At 38.0% G+C, this 16,128-nt stretch overlaps 1 protein-coding gene across 1 annotated transcript in view; it reads right to left on the reverse strand.

Moving 5' to 3' along the window:
* Window positions 1–16,128, reverse strand: part of LOC102486152 (vesicle-associated membrane protein 7) — a gene marked incomplete in the record, with an annotated part of 96,323 nt that overhangs the window by 60,589 nt on the left and 19,606 nt on the right. The window contains 2 exon segments of the mRNA XM_014582683.2: window positions 232–299; window positions 15,617–15,707. Coding sequence (XP_014438169.1) covers window positions 232–299; window positions 15,617–15,707 — 159 coding nt within the window.

Raw genomic sequence — 16,128 nt, forward strand, 5'->3', positions numbered from 1 at the left:
AATAAAGAAAAAAAATGAAATAAAAAAAAAACTCAAAAAAAAAACTCAAAAAAAAGACCATGGCTTAGTTCTATGCCTTAATAATATCCTCATGATCACAATGCAATGACATAATTGAGAAAAGAAAAAAATCCACCAAATATTGAATCTAAGGCATTTCTCTATTGTTAGATATCATCCACAGTTTATATACTTTATGTCCTGAAAAATATTATGATGGCTCATACTTACCGAATCCACGAGATTTTCTGTTTTGTCTATCAATAATTCTAATCTTTCTCCCCGCTGAGCTACCAGATCTGAAAATATTGGAAGAAAAGAAAAGATTGTTTTATATTACAAATCTATTTTTGTCTTTGCTTTAATAAAAATTTGATTTTAATTACAGTTGGTATGCTTTACAGTTCATATTTACTATATAAGTACTTATGTCTTTAAGTAGTAAAAGATTTTAGTAAAGCTTATCAATTAAACTAGGGGTTGGCAGTTTTTTTTTTTCTACAAAGGGCCAGATACTAAATATTTTAGCTTTATGCACCATAAAATCTCTGTTTCAATTATTCAGCTCTGTCAGACAATCTGTAAATAAAAGGGTATGGCCATGTTCCAATTAAGCTTTATGTAGCAAAATAAGCATCTTGCCAGCCAATGGCGAGGTGGTTGAGGCAGCTGGATCCCACATGGTTCAAGTCTCTGATCTAGTAGTTTGAGAAAAAACACTGTGTACATGTGCATGCCCAAAATTCTGAAAGGAGCAAGAAATGGAGAAGGGGTTGCAGCATAACCACGGTTAAGTGCTTTCTCACTTTTTCTCTCTAGTGAGTGTATGCGTCCTCTGTCAAAATTAGGAAAAAAAAAAAATAAAAGCGGCATCAGGCCAGACTTGACTCAAGGGCTACAGTCTGCAAACCCTTAAAGGGTATTATTAGAGAAGAAAAAAATTTTTGAGGGAACTAAAGATGAATGAGAGCAAGACACTTTCAGAATTGGAGCATAAAGAGTTCTTCAGATCCTCTCCCCAACAAAACCACGAAAACTGGTAAAAATTATAAAAACAAGCAACAATCATTTAAACTTTCTGGAAATTGTATATTTCTTAAGAGCATATAGAAAATGGAGAAACATTTATAAAAAATAATCAACTAATTCTCTGTAAAAACTGACAGTTTATGGATTTGAGCCATGACCTGTTCTCTCCCTCAGGTCCTAGTCAACGACTGTGTACTCTTTAGGAGAAGCAGGTCAACAGCCTTTATTCATCTTGCTCCACTCCTAGCTCTGTGTTGCAGATCTGTTCCTGGAAGGTATAGCTGCTAGGGCTGAGGCTCTCTTTCTCCACACTGCTCCCACTCATGGGCAGAAACTACTTTAAATGACAGGCCAAGAATGTTGGGCCCTGATTGCCCCTGCCTTAACTTACTGAGCGGAGTTTCTATGCTGCAAAAGTGAAGTCAAGAAAAAATTATTCAGTACCCTAATGGTAAAGCAAGGATATCACTGCAAAAGTACTTCATTGTCCCCTGCTCATAGCTCCAGAGCAGTGGCTCAGAGAATTTTTTCTGAGGGAGAGAGGCAGCCCTTATGAACAGAGAGCTTTGCCTAAGGGGATAAATTATTTGGAACACAGTATGGGGAAGTCCAAGCCTAAGAGTGTTGTCAAAACAATGGAGATAAGCAAGTCAGATGAGGCTGGTAATTTCATTAAAACATGCTAGAAATTTAGCAAAGGAAACCAGAAGAGCTAAGCATCCTCCTAAGGCCAGGGAAAGCCTCTAAAACTGTCCATACCCATGGAGTCCAAATTTAATAAAATCAGACTGGAGAAATTTATGTCTGGGAACTAAAAATAAAAAAAAAAGAATAGAGCAATTTGCCTACAATTAATACAGGCTAGCAGCTGAGTGAGATTCCAACAGTGGCAGAACAGCCCGAAGTTTAGAGGAAAATTAGGAAAAAAGATACTCAAAGACAGTGCTGTACTCACTCCCAAGGCGATTATTCCCTCTAAGGAGTAACATTATCAATTTTTTTTTTAGAGCTTTTTGCTATCAGGCCAGACTTGACTCAAGGGCTACAGTCTGCAAACCCTTAAAGGGTATTATTAGAGAAGAAAAAAATTTTTGAGGGAACTAAAGATGAATGAGAGCAAGACACTTTCAGAATTGGAGCATAAAGAGTTCTTCAGATCCTCTCCCCAACAAAACCACGAAAACTGGTAAAAATTATAAAAACAAGCAACAATCATTTAAACTTTCTGGAAATTGTATATTTTTTAAGAGCATATAGAAAATGGAGAAACATTTATAAAAAATAATCAACTAATTCTCTGTAAAAACTGACAGTTTATGGATTTGAGCCATGACCTGTTCTCTCCCTCAGGTCCTAGTCAACGACTGTGTACTCTTTAGGAGAAGCAGGTCAACAGCCTTTATTCATCTTGCTCCACTCCTAGCTCTGTGTTGCAGATCTGTTCCTGGAAGGTATAGCTGCTAGGGCTGAGGCTCTCTTTCTCCACACTGCTCCCACTCATGGGCAGAAACTACTTTAAATGACAGGCCAAGAATGTTGGGCCCTGATTGCCCCTGCCTTAACTTACTGAGCGGAGTTTCTATGCTGCAAAAGTGAAGTCAAGAAAAAATTATTCAGTACCCTAATGGTAAAGCAAGGATATCACTGCAAAAGTACTTCATTGTCCCCTGCTCATAGCTCCAGAGCAGTGGCTCAGAGAATTTTTTCTGAGGGAGAGAGGCAGCCCTTATGAACAGAGAGCTTTGCCTAAGGGGATAAATTATTTGGAACACAGTATGGGGAAGTCCAAGCCTAAGAGTGTTGTCAAAACAATGGAGATAAGCAAGTCAGATGAGGCTGGTAATTTCATTAAAACATGCTAGAAATTTAGCAAAGGAAACCAGAAGAGCTAAGCATCCTCCTAAGGCCAGGGAAAGCCTCTAAAACTGTCCATACCCATGGAGTCCAAATTTAATAAAATCAGACTGGAGAAATTTATGTCTGGGAACTAAAAATAAAAAAAAAAGAATAGAGCAATTTGCCTACAATTAATACAGGCTAGCAGCTGAGTGAGATTCCAACAGTGGCAGAACAGCCCGAAGTTTAGAGGAAAATTAGGAAAAAAGATACTCAAAGACAGTGCTGTACTCACTCCCAAGGCGATTATTCCCTCTAAGGAGTAACATTATCAATTTTTTTTTTAGAGCTTTTTGCTATAGGGCACATGCGCTTGCCAGAAAGACAAAGAGAGACAGACAGAAAGCGAGAAATCACCCCCCAGGAGGAATGGCCATGCCACAATCCCTTCTCCTCCATTCTCCTCTCAGGATGTTGGGCACGCATGCACATGTGCCCGGTGTGAGTTCAAGCCACAGGGACTGGGACTCGAACTGTGGTCAACTACATGGGAGTCCAGCGACATAGCCATTATGCTAACTGCTGGTCCCAGGAGTAATATTGAATGCACACAGTGGGAGAAACATATTTCAATGAATAAGTCTAGCGTGGTCACTAAACAAACAAACAACAAATCCTGGTGGTAGGGAGGGGTGGGAGTTAGTAGCTGGAGGTGCTATAGCACATTATCTAACATCCAATTTTCAACAAAAAAGATATGAATTATGAAAAAAAAAGTAAAAGCAAATCCATAAACAGAGAAAAACAGCAAGGAATATAAACAGACTTTGAAGGGGTCCAGCTGTTGGAGTTAGTAAAAACTCCCAACAGCTGTAATAAACATGCTCAGTCAACTAAAGGAAATCACATTTTTTAAAGAACTAAAGGAAGGTATGATCACATTTCACCAAACAAATCAATAAGGGTAGAAATTATAAAAAAGAACCAAATGTAAATTCTGGAGAATAATGGAAGTGTAAAATTCTTGACCTACAGGAGGTCAACAATAGACTGGAGGAGGCAAAAGAAATACTCAGCAATCTTGAAGATAGTTGAGAATATCTAGTATGAAAAACAGAAAAAAAGAAAAGAGAATAAAGTCTTAGAAAATCTGGGACACTATAAATGAGTCAGCATATAAGCAATGGGAGCAACAGAGGAGAGAAGCTAGTGAAAGGGGAGAAAAAATGTTCAAAAAAATAATGGTGGGGACCGGCAGATGGCATAATGATTATGTCACTGGACTGACTCCCACATAGTCTACCATGGTTCCAGTTCTGGACCCAGCAGCTTAAAACTCAAACTGGGTGTGTGTATGTGTGTGTCCAAAATCCTGAGAGGAAAATGGAGAACAAGGGACTGTGGCATGGCCAGCCCCACTGGAGGGTAATTCCTTGCTTTCTGCCTCTGTCTCTGTCTCTCTGGTGAGTGTATGTGCCCTATAACAAAAAAAAAATCTCTTAAATAATGGTGAAACTTCCCAAATTTGATGAAAAACATTAATTTACACATATAACAAGATCGACAAATCCCAAGTTGGATAACCAGAGAGAAATTCACAAGTAGACACATCTGAGCCAAGAGCGACAAAGGAAAAAATTCTTTGGGGCCAGCAGGTGGCATGGTAGATTAAGGCACTGGACTTCTACATGGCTTACTGCAGAGTTTGAGTCCAAGACCTGGAGGCTTGAAAATCAAGCCAGGTGCATGTGCATGCATGCCCAAAATTCCAGGAGGAGAAAGGAACAGAAGGGATTGCAGCAAGGCCATTTCCCTTGAGGGGAGGATTTCTCACTTTCCCTCTGTCTCTCTTTGTTTCTCGAGTGTACACGCCCTGTGGCAAAACTCTTAAAAAAATTTTGAAGGCATTTAAAGAAAAACAACTCATCATATACAAGAGACAACTAGTAATTTTTTTTAAGAGAGATTTTTGCTATAGGCTGTGTGAGCTTGCTGAAGAGACAGAGGGACAGAGAGACAGAAAGCAAGAAATCACTCCCCAGGGAGGATGGCCATGCTGCAATCCCTTGCCCTCCATTCTCTTTTTAGGATCTTGGGCATCTATGCACACACACCCAGCATGAGTTTTATTATTTTATATATAAAATTATACACACATACACATATATCAATCCTGTCTCCTCCATTCTCCTCTTGGGGTCTTGGGCATGCATGCACACATGCTCAGCATTTCAAGTTGCTGGATTTGGGACTCAAACTGCGACTGAATATGTGGGAGTCCAGCAACATAATCATTACACCATCTGCTGGTCCCCTGGCATGAGTTTTAAGCTCCTGAGTCTGGGACTCGAACCGTGGTCAACTATGTAGGAGTCCAGCGATGTAACCATTATGTCATCTGCTGTTTCTGCAAACAAATCAATATTAAAAGCTAACCTTTTGGCTGGATCCAGCAAATAGCATGGTGGTTAAGGCACTGGACTTCCATGTGGCCAAGCAGTTTGAGTCCCAGACTCAGAAACTTGAAAGTCACTCCAGGAACATGTGCATGCATGCCCAGGATCCTGAGAATGAAGGAGAAAGGACTGTGGCATGGCCATCCACCCCAGAGGGTGACTTCTCACTTTTTGTCTATATCTCTGGTGTGCACACATGCCTTATAGCAAAAACCTCTGAGGGGGAAAAAAAAGCTAACCTCTTGGAATGGGAATATGGCTGAGTACACCTCTCCATAGAGAAAAAAACAGAAATAACTGATAAATGGACTCATTTTGTAATTAGTGAAGTCAGGAGGAAACATCAGAATACAGCAAGGAAGTAATAAGGTATCTCTGAAATACACAGATTTGAGATGGAGATGAAACACATGACTAGGATCAACTCAGAATCAAGGGGGAACATCTCACTGCAGGGGAAAGGTAAATGGAATATCCCTAGCAATTCTCACTGCCATCTCAGATATTTGTAGTCCTAGCTATAAGAAAGCCACACGGTCACCACAGATCTCAAACTGAGTGTAGGGAGTTGCCTGAAGGTCACGTGAAGGCACTATCACCCCAGAAAAGGAAGACACAATGGATCTCCCCCCAACCTGGAACCAAAGCTCCAATGGCATGGAGCCTTTTGAGGTACAGACTCATAACTAAAGTGCATCCTGTCCGGGGGAAGGGGTCAGTATACTTTCATCTCCACACCCCTGAAGCCTTGTTGTCACCTCATCTCACCAAGTTAGCAGCTGCTATGATTTGGATATAATTTGTCCCCCAAAGATTCATGTGCTAGAAGCTTAGTCCCCAGTGTAATAGTATTGAGAGGTGGTAAAACATTTAGGAGGTGAGGCTTAGTGATGACTATTTGGATCATGGTGGTATATGAATAGATTAATGCCATTTTATGAGAGGGAGAGAGTCTTCACTATTTTAGTAATGGGTTAGTTCCAGCAAGAGCTGATTGTTACAAAAGATGGCTGCCTACAGGTCACCCTCTCTTTGAACACACCTTGCTACTTCTCTCTGCTATGCTGTGATGCCAGTCCAGGCCTTTGGACTTAGCAGCCACCAGAAGCATGACCCAAATAAACCTCTATTTGTCATGAACCATCCTGTCTCTGGTATTTCTGTTAGCAACACAATAGTAGACTAAGACAGCAGCTGAAACCAGTGATGCAGTAGTGACCTAGGCACCTGAGCTAATATACCACCCTGTACTTCCAAGAACAAGGATGCACCACAGTAGGGAGGATACCCCTAGAACTTGGAGAACCCATATAGGAGTTCCCCAGAGACTGAGGACTCCCACCCACAATAACTGGGGACTTCAGAAAATCCTCCCAGAGAGTAGTCCCCACACATGTCATCCAGAGACTGAAAAATCCAAACTTCTCTCTGCCAGAGACCATAATCTAGATACCCCTCCACACTGCCAGAGACTAAAAACTCTTAAATCCCCCTCATCCCCTATCCCAGAGCCTGAGGCCATCACTGATAATGCCCCTTTATCCACTGCAGCCACTGTGTGCCATGCATACCTAACCCAGAAATTCAAGCCACCTCTCCCAAGAGCTCTTGCAGGACTTTACAACTATGCCTCCTTGCCCAGTGCAGTACCCCACAGGGCCCAGGGTCACAGCTTCCCTGTGCCACATGTGCCCAACCCAGCTCAAACACACTGCCCAGGCATAGCCACCACCAGGCATAGCCTAACTCATTTGTGGCCTCCACGTAACCACCTAAAGGCCTGAAAACACTGGCTGTTTCCTCAAATGCCTGCTGCTACCACTGCCACAGGTGACCCTACATCCTCTACTTTGTTGGGCTCCCATGCATCATGTGTGCCCCACTTGGGGTATGAAGACACTGGATCTGGCACTTCTGCTGCTGCTACCAGTGACTACGCCCCTTGGAATAGAACCCCTATGTGTTGTGTGTGGCTCATATTGCACCTGAGCTCTCGTCCAAGTATGAAAACAGCTGCCAGCTAAGACTTCATCCTCTCACCTCAAAGGAACTCTTTACTCTGAATACACCCCAACCAAAGCCTGGGGTCACCAGCACTTTCCTACCTAGCACCTGCTACCTGGTCTGTGGAGATGCCACCTACTCAACCAACAGGGACTCCATGCACTACATATCTCTCCACTCAGGACCAGAGAGGCCCAGTACCCACACTTGACAGCCTCTATCCCCAACAAAGCTGCACCACGGCATCTACAAACACTTACAGTCTTGGCCACAAAGGCACTCACATACACCACAGACATACATTTCAGCCAAAGAAAATATACAGAGACTACACTACTGAAACAAACCAAAATCAAAGCATACTACCCAACTAATACCGTAGGATACATCCACAGGACAAAGTCCATCCCTATAAAAGCAGCTTCATTATTGATATCAACATAGTACCATTAAAAAAAAGAAGAAGAAGAAACATAGAAAAATGACTTCTTCAAAAGAACACAGCAATTCTCCAGTAACTAGCAAGAAAGGGAAATAAAAGGACTATCTAAAAAGAATTAAAATTAATAACCTTTAGATATGGGGCCAGCAGGTGGCATGGTGGTTAAGGTACTGGAACCCCCACATGGCCTACTGCAGTTCAAGTCCCAGACCCAGTGGCTTGAAAATCATGCTGTGCATGTGTGCGTTCATGCCCTAAATCCTGAGAGGAGATTGAAGAAGGGACTGCAGCAAGGCTATTTGTTCTAAGAGGTGATTTCTCACTTTCCCTCTCTCTCTCTCTCTCTCTGGCAAGTGCATGCACCCTATGACCAAACCTTAAAAAAATAAAATAAAATAAAGTAATTCTGGTACAACAGAATACAGATCACAAAATCAAAGAAACAATCTATAATAAGAATGACAAACTCAACAAAGAGAGAGATTAAAAAAAGAACCAAATATCAATCCTGAAAGTAAAGAATTAAATAAATGAAATAAAATATAAAGTAGAGAAAATTAATAATAGGCTAGATAAAGCAGGAAAAGGAATTTCTGAAATAGGAGAAACCTTTGGAAATAATCCAGTCAGACTCCCCTCCCCTAAAGTAGGGGAATAAAAATTATGATGAAAGGGGCCGGCAAGTGGTGTAGTGGTTAAGGCATTAGACTCCCACATGGCCAAGGCCAACAGTGGCTCGAGTCCTGGACCTGGTGGCTTGCTTTCTCATTCTCTCTCTCTCTCTCTCACTGATAAAACTGGAAAATAATAATAATAATAAATAAATTTTAAAATAAAATGATTCTTTAAAAATAATCATGATGAAAACTTACAGCATTAATAGGATACCTGTAAGCAAACAAATACACATTATGGGAGTTCCAGATGGAGATAGGAGAAAGAGAAACTATTTTATTGAATAATAGCCAAAAACTTCCAAAGGGGGAGATATGGACATTCAGAAATCACTACAGTCACCAAATAGATTCAACCTAAAAAGATCCTCTCCAAGGTATATTCAGTGAAGAATCTTCATCAGGTTAACAGCAGATTTCTTAGCAAAAATCTTCCAGGCCAGAAGAGAATATGATGATATATTCAAGACACTGAGGACAAAAACTTTTAGCCAAGAATACTATACCTGGGAAAACTATCCTTCATAATTAAAGGAGAAATAATGTCTTCTATACCAGCAAAAACTATATATCCAACAAGAGATTAATAACCAAAATATATAAGGAACTCAAACAGCTCACCAGCAAAAAAACAAATAATGTTACTTTGAAAAATTTGATTTTTAAATGAGCAACTGATCTGAACAGACAGTTCTGCAAAGAAGATATACAAATAGACAGAAAATATTTATTTAAAAAATAATTGATCATAAGGAAAATGCAAATCAAAACCATAATGAGGGATGAACTCACCACAGTTAGAACGCTATTTTTAAAACAAAGAAACAAACCAAACAACAAATAGCTGCTGGTGAGGATGTGGAGAAAAGGGAACAGTTGGAGAGAATGTAAACTAGTATAGTTTTTATGAAAGACAGTATGACAGTTCCTCAAAAACTAAAAATAAAATTAACTTATGACCTAGTAATACCACTACTGGGCATATAAAGGGACTTCAAAAAGCTCATGAAAAACACATATTCTGAAAAAAAAAACTAATCATTGATTGAAAATTATTTTGCACCAAAATAAACCAATACTGGATTGTATGCATGATGCAGTGGTAATGTGCTGCTCAGATGTGAATCCTCAGCTGAGTCAGCCTGAAACACACCAGGTGCAAGTATGAGTGCCCAAGATCTGGTGGGCTAGAGGACTAGAGGCAGGGGATCACATCACGGTATGACCAGACAGTGGAGGGCACGTCTCTCTTTCTCTCTTTTCATGTACTCTATCATAAATAAATAAAAACATTTTTCAAAGAAGCTCATACCTTAATTCCATCTTCCACAAACGTTCTGAAATACCCTTATATATCCAAAGGAAAGAAAACCAAAATGTTAAAGGGATAACCACTCCTATGTTACTGTAGCACTACTCACAATAGCTGAGATATGTAATTAACCTCAGTGTCCACCAATGTATGAATGGATAAAGAAAATATGGCATACAGACACAATGGAATGTTATTCAGTCATAAAAAGGTAAAATTCCGTCATTTACAGCAGTATGGATGAGTCTGGAGAAAATTATGCTAAGTGAAATAAGCCAGGCTCTGAAAGACAGATACTACATTATCTCATTCATTTGCAAAAGTTAAAAAATTAGATAGAATCTAAGTGGAGAATAGAATGGTAGATACTAGAAGCTAGGAAAGGGAAGGCAGAGGAGAATAGGGAGAAGTTGATTAATAGATACAAAATTGTTGTTACAAGAGGAATGAGTTCTAGAATACTAAAGCACAGGAGAGTAACTATAGTTAATAACAATTTAATGTACATTTTAAAGCAGCTTAGAAAAGAGGACTTTCAATGTTCACAAGACATAGATAAATGTTTAAGATGATTGGGTATGTTGGTTGTCCTGATTTGATCATTATATGTTGTATACATGTATTGAAATATCACACTGTGCCCAACAAATAAAGACATCATTTAAAATTAATTGGAAAAAGCTGCATTCTCATCAGAAATTATGGAGTCTAGAATGCAATGATACTATATATTAAGTGCTAAAAGAAAAAAGTGCTTCAACTAAGAATCATAGATCCAACAAAACTCTCTTTCAAAAATGAAGGCAAAATGAAGACATTCTTAGATGAATAACAACTGAGAATTCATTGCTAGCTTTTTAAGACATACTAGAGATTTCTTCAGACAGAAAGTGAGACATCAGATGATAATTTGAATATATACACACACATAAAAACTCAGTATTGTTAAAGGTGATTACATCATTATAAAAGATAACTTAAATGCATGTTCATTTCTTAACTCATTTAAAAGGCAGTTGTATAAAATGTGTAGGGGCCAGCAGGTGGCATAGTTGTTAACAGCACTGGACTCTCATGTGGCTTACCATGGTTTGGGTCTCGAACCTGGCAGCTTGAAAATTACACCAGGCATGTGTGCATGCATGCCCAAAATCTTAGGGGGAGACTGGAAGGGAAGGAACTAGGGAATGGCCATCTTCCCTGGAGAGTGATTTCTCACTTTGCCTCTCAGTCTCTCTCTCTCTCTCCAGTGAGCATATGCGCTGTATGGCAAAAACCTTCAAAACTAATGTAAATAAATAAATTGTACATATACATACATATATATATACATATATAGATATTATAATAGGGACCAGCAGATGGCGTAATAGTTTCATTGTTGAACTTCCATGTAGTTTGAGTCCCAGATCCTACGGCTTAAAACTGACACTGGGCACGCACTGACACTGGGCACGTGTGCGTGCGTGCCCAAGATCCCGAGAGGAGAATGGAGGAGAAGGGATTGCGGCGTGGCCATCCCCCCTGGGGGGTGATTTCTCACTTTCAGTTTCTCTGTCTCTCTGTCTTTCCGGTGAGCACATGCATCTTATAACAAAAATCTCTTAAAAAAAAAATATATATATATAATAATGTATGTAATTTTACTATTAGTCATATGATAGAAATGCAATAAACTTGACAACATCATAAAGGAGATAGATGGGTACAAAGATGCACAGAAGGAAAAATAAGAAAATGACACTAGATGGTAATTCAAATCCATAGAAACAAATGAAAACAATAAAAAATAATAAGTAAAAATAATATAAAAATCCTGTTGGGTTTATAATATATACAAACACTTGTAATACATACAGAAAGAATAGTACAAAAAAGGAGAATAACGAATATAATTAAACAGGAACAACATTTCTATATCTCACTGGAATTAAGTTTATAAAATCATAAGTAGATTATAATAAGTAAAGATATATACTATAAACCCTGGAGCAACCACTAGGTTTAAGTAAGTAATTTAAAAGGAGTTGATTAAAAAGGCTGATTTCAGGGCCAGGTGTTGGCATGGTGGTTAAGGTGGCTGGATCCCACATGGTTGACTTCATGGTTCAAGTCCCAAACCCAGCAGCTTGAAAAACACACCAGGTGCATGTGTGTGCATGCCCAAAATCCCAAAAGGAGAATGGAAGAGAAGAGACCACAATGTGACCATCTCCCCCTGGGGGGGGGATGCTTTCTTACTTTCTCTTTCTCTCTCTGGAGAGTACACATACTATATAACAATATTTTTTTTTAAAAAAAAGCTGATTTTCATAAACATAAAAACTGTAATTCTGCAATAAATGAGAAGTTTGCTGCTTCCACATCTGGGCAAGACAAATACCTTTGGTGACAAAAGAATGAAACAGTTTTCTCAGTTGATTCTCTAGTGTCCATCCAGATGTATAATGAAAACTAAAATAATTCAAAACAAATCACTTTAAATAGCCAAGAGACATATGAGAGAGTTTAAAATAGTTTTTGGAAAAACAGAATTAAATATGAATTTATCTGGTGCAAAAAATATTTTGAAATTCAGGCATAGCTTACTCATAATATGCACTTTCTATGAATGTTTCAAAGATCTCCTCAAACAAGAGAATCACAAAACTTTTTCTGTATATTGGTTATTAATCCCATCCCTAGGAATTAATTTCAATTTAACAAGAAAAACATAATAGACAAAAAACCACAACAGTACTATTATTGTAACACAAATCTCTAAATCAGTGCTACGTAGGAATGTTTGCTACTGGCTCAGCTAAGTCTTGAAGCAGACTGTTCAGTACAACTGACATTATTTTATAGTAAGAGGTTATAACCGAATGAAGCACAGCATTGATTTACATTCTTCAGCAAGCTCCTTATCTAACTGCAAAACAGAACTCTAAGGTAAACACTGCTCTGAAGAACCTATGTGTCCAAATGCAAAATCATGGTTAAATAACCTGTGATATATTAACCCAGTGAAATACTGTATGAGCATTAAGTGAACTAATAATAGCTAATAATTATTCAGCTCTTACAATGTGCCAGGAACTATACAAAGTATATATATATATATATATATATATATCCTCTTTTATTCTGGAATCCTCAGGTTCTAATGTCATCTCCATTTTGCACATTAGAAAATAAAGCTAAGAGAGATTAGAGGGTTGTCCTAGGGTTAACAGCAGGTGGTAAGTGAAATCAAGATTCAATTTCAGGTACTTGAGACTCCACACTTATTTTATTATACTGCCACTACAAAGCTAATATAAATTATGGTTAGAAATATGTATAAATTATGGTTAGAATTATGGGTGTATGAGTACTTGTGGATAAAAATGTAAAAGAAAGAAAATAGAAATAAATCTTCAGATGGTGAGACTAAGTATATACAGTCTAAAAATAGGTGTGTTTATTACAATGAAAGAACACATTCACATAACTTTTACCACAGACTATTGTATAATTGTTCTATTTCATTACTATTTATTGATGTTAATCTCTTACTGTGCCTAATATATAAATTAAACTTTATCATATTCACAATTGCTAAGTCATGAACCAACCCAAATGTCCACAAACAGGTGTGGCACATATACACAACGGAATACTACTCAGCCATAAAAAAATGAGATCCTGGCATTTGATATAAAGTGGATGAATATGAAAGACAGGCACTGTATGTCCCCACTCAATATATACCAAATGTCTGCACTCTATGGCAGAAACTGAAAGACTAGAAGGTCTAAAGGAATGGAGAACAGCTGTGGATACTAGAGACAGTGTGGGAGAAGGGTGGGAAATAGGGGAGGGTAAGAGGGAGGGAATCTAGGAGAAAAAGAAGCAAAACATTTAAGGGACACAAAAATGAAAAATTATCTGTTGATGATAATGTGTATGATACTTTGTACTAATATACAGTGTATTCATGTTGGAAAATTCATTTTGTATGCTGCAATGACACACATTAATTAAATGCAAAAACAATATCAAAACTTAAAAATCAAAAAACAAATAAAAAATTCATTAGTCTATAAAGGGCTGGGTGCTACTTCTGATTTTAGGCATTCACTACGAGACTTGGAACATACACCAGACAGACAAGGGAGGACTAATGTACATTACTTTAATGAAAAACTGTTACTAGAGAAAAAAAAAGGGAGTAGCATGATTTGTAATTACTCTAATAATAAATGTAAATGTAATTCAAATAAAAATCCAAGATTATTCAAAGTAATGTTTATGATACTTACTGATGTCTCTATTAAGTATCTTATAAAGCAATTATGTAACCATCTGTGTGCAATTTTTAAAAAGTTTATTACTGTGGGAAGATGTATTTAAAAGAGTGATTCTCAAACTTGAGTATGCAGTGAAGTCCTCTGTAGAGTTTGTGAAAACAGATGCTAGTCCCCATCGCAAATTTTTGATTCAGTAGATCTGAGGTAGAATTCCAAAATGTGCATTTATAATAGGTTTCCAGGTGATGCTGATGCTGCTAGTCCAGAGGCCACGTTGTGAGAAACAGAGCTTTTAAAAAACCAGTACTGGGACCAGCAGTTAGCGTAATGGCTATGTCGCTGGACTCCCATGTAGTTGACTGCAGTTCAAGTCCTGGACCCGGTGGCTTAAACTCACGCTGGGCACATGATCCCGAGAGAAGAATGGAGGAGAAAGGATTGCGGCGTGGCCATCCCCCTGTGGTGTGATTTCTTGCTTTCTGTCTCTCTGTCTCTGTCTCTCTGGCGAGAGGAGAGAATGGAAAGCAAAAACCTCTAAAAAAAAAAAAACAAAAACAAAAACAAAACAAAACAATACCATCCAGGGAGACAACAGGTGGTGTGTTGATTAACACACTGGATTGCACATAGCTGACTTTGTGGGCGAGAAACATGCTAGGCACATGTGCATGCATGCCCCAAATCTCAAGATGAGAATGGAGAAGGGGTTGAGGCATGGTCATCCTCTCTCAGGGGTGATTTCTCACTTCCTGTCTCTGTCTCTCTGGTGAGCACATGTACCTGATGGCAAAAATCTAAAAACAAACAAAACAAAAAAAACAAAAACAAAACTAGCACCAACCTAAATCTAAGTACCACTGCATTAATCAATTTAATAATAAACTTGATATACTTTCTGGAATATTTTAATGTGTTAAATATGCTCTTGAGAAAATGAACATAGGCCACTAGATGGAGACTATAACATAGTTTATTCTTTTGAAGAATATAATAGTCTATTTTTGGTCAATTCTTTAAACTGAAAGGCACAAACTTTCTAAGGAACTCAAATAGCTACATTTTAAATATTTATTGATAATGTCGGCTATCTGGGTATTTCCAGCCAAAACCAACCAGATTATTCGAAATTGCTATACTATCAAAAGCAATTGGAAATTAGCCTTGCTCAGCATGCTATCAAATTTAGAATTTCTTAGTCTCAAGTACTAAGAAACCACTTATACATGCAGAAAGTATCATAGATATGTAATCCCCATAACTCAGCTGACAATTAGCTTCCAATAAGAATAAGAAAGTGCTATTTCAGTCTTTCTTGAATAACTTGACCCCAATCACATAATCTGTTACCATTTTGGCCCACATGCATGAGACTATGACATAAAACAAACCTATGTTTCTTTTTTTTTTTTTTTTTTTTTTTGAGAGAGTTTTCACTGTAGGGCGCGTGCGCTCGCCCGACAGACAGAGAGAGACAGAAAGTGAGAAATCACCCCCCAGGGGGGATGGTCACGCCGCAATCCCTTCTCCTCCATTCTCCTCTCAATGTAATATGAAGAAGATATGATGATAAAAAATAAAAAAAAAAAACATACCTATGTTTCTGACCATGATTCCTTTTAGTTCATCCACTTGGGCTTGAGTCTCCAACACTTTATCCAGGCCTTTATTCTCAGAGTGATGTTTCTATAAGAAAGTAAGTTTTTAACTTCTGGAATGCAAACATTATTTATAATAGGAAATTAAAAGCAAGAGAAATTACAATTTACATTGAGAAATACTATGAAATTATGTCTCCATTGATATAAAAGATATATAATAGTCCCCTCACTACTTGCAGTTTCAGGTACCAGCAGTAAACCAGTCTAAAAATATGTGAGTATAGTACAATGAGGTATTAGAGAAAGAAATCACATTTACATAACTTATAGAATACTATATATTCATTCGATTTTATTATTATTGCTATTAATCTCTTATTGTACATAATTTCCAAATTAAACTTCATATATGCATATATAGAAAAAATAAGTCTATATAGAGTTGGGTACTATTTGTGGTTTTAGACATTCACTAGGGGTCTTGAAAGATATATATAACATATATT

This window comes from Tupaia chinensis, unplaced genomic scaffold (genome assembly GCF_000334495.1).
Source record: "Tupaia chinensis unplaced genomic scaffold, TupChi_1.0 Scaffold143732_1, whole genome shotgun sequence".
In the NCBI taxonomy this organism is placed as follows: Eukaryota; Metazoa; Chordata; class Mammalia; order Scandentia; family Tupaiidae; genus Tupaia; species Tupaia belangeri.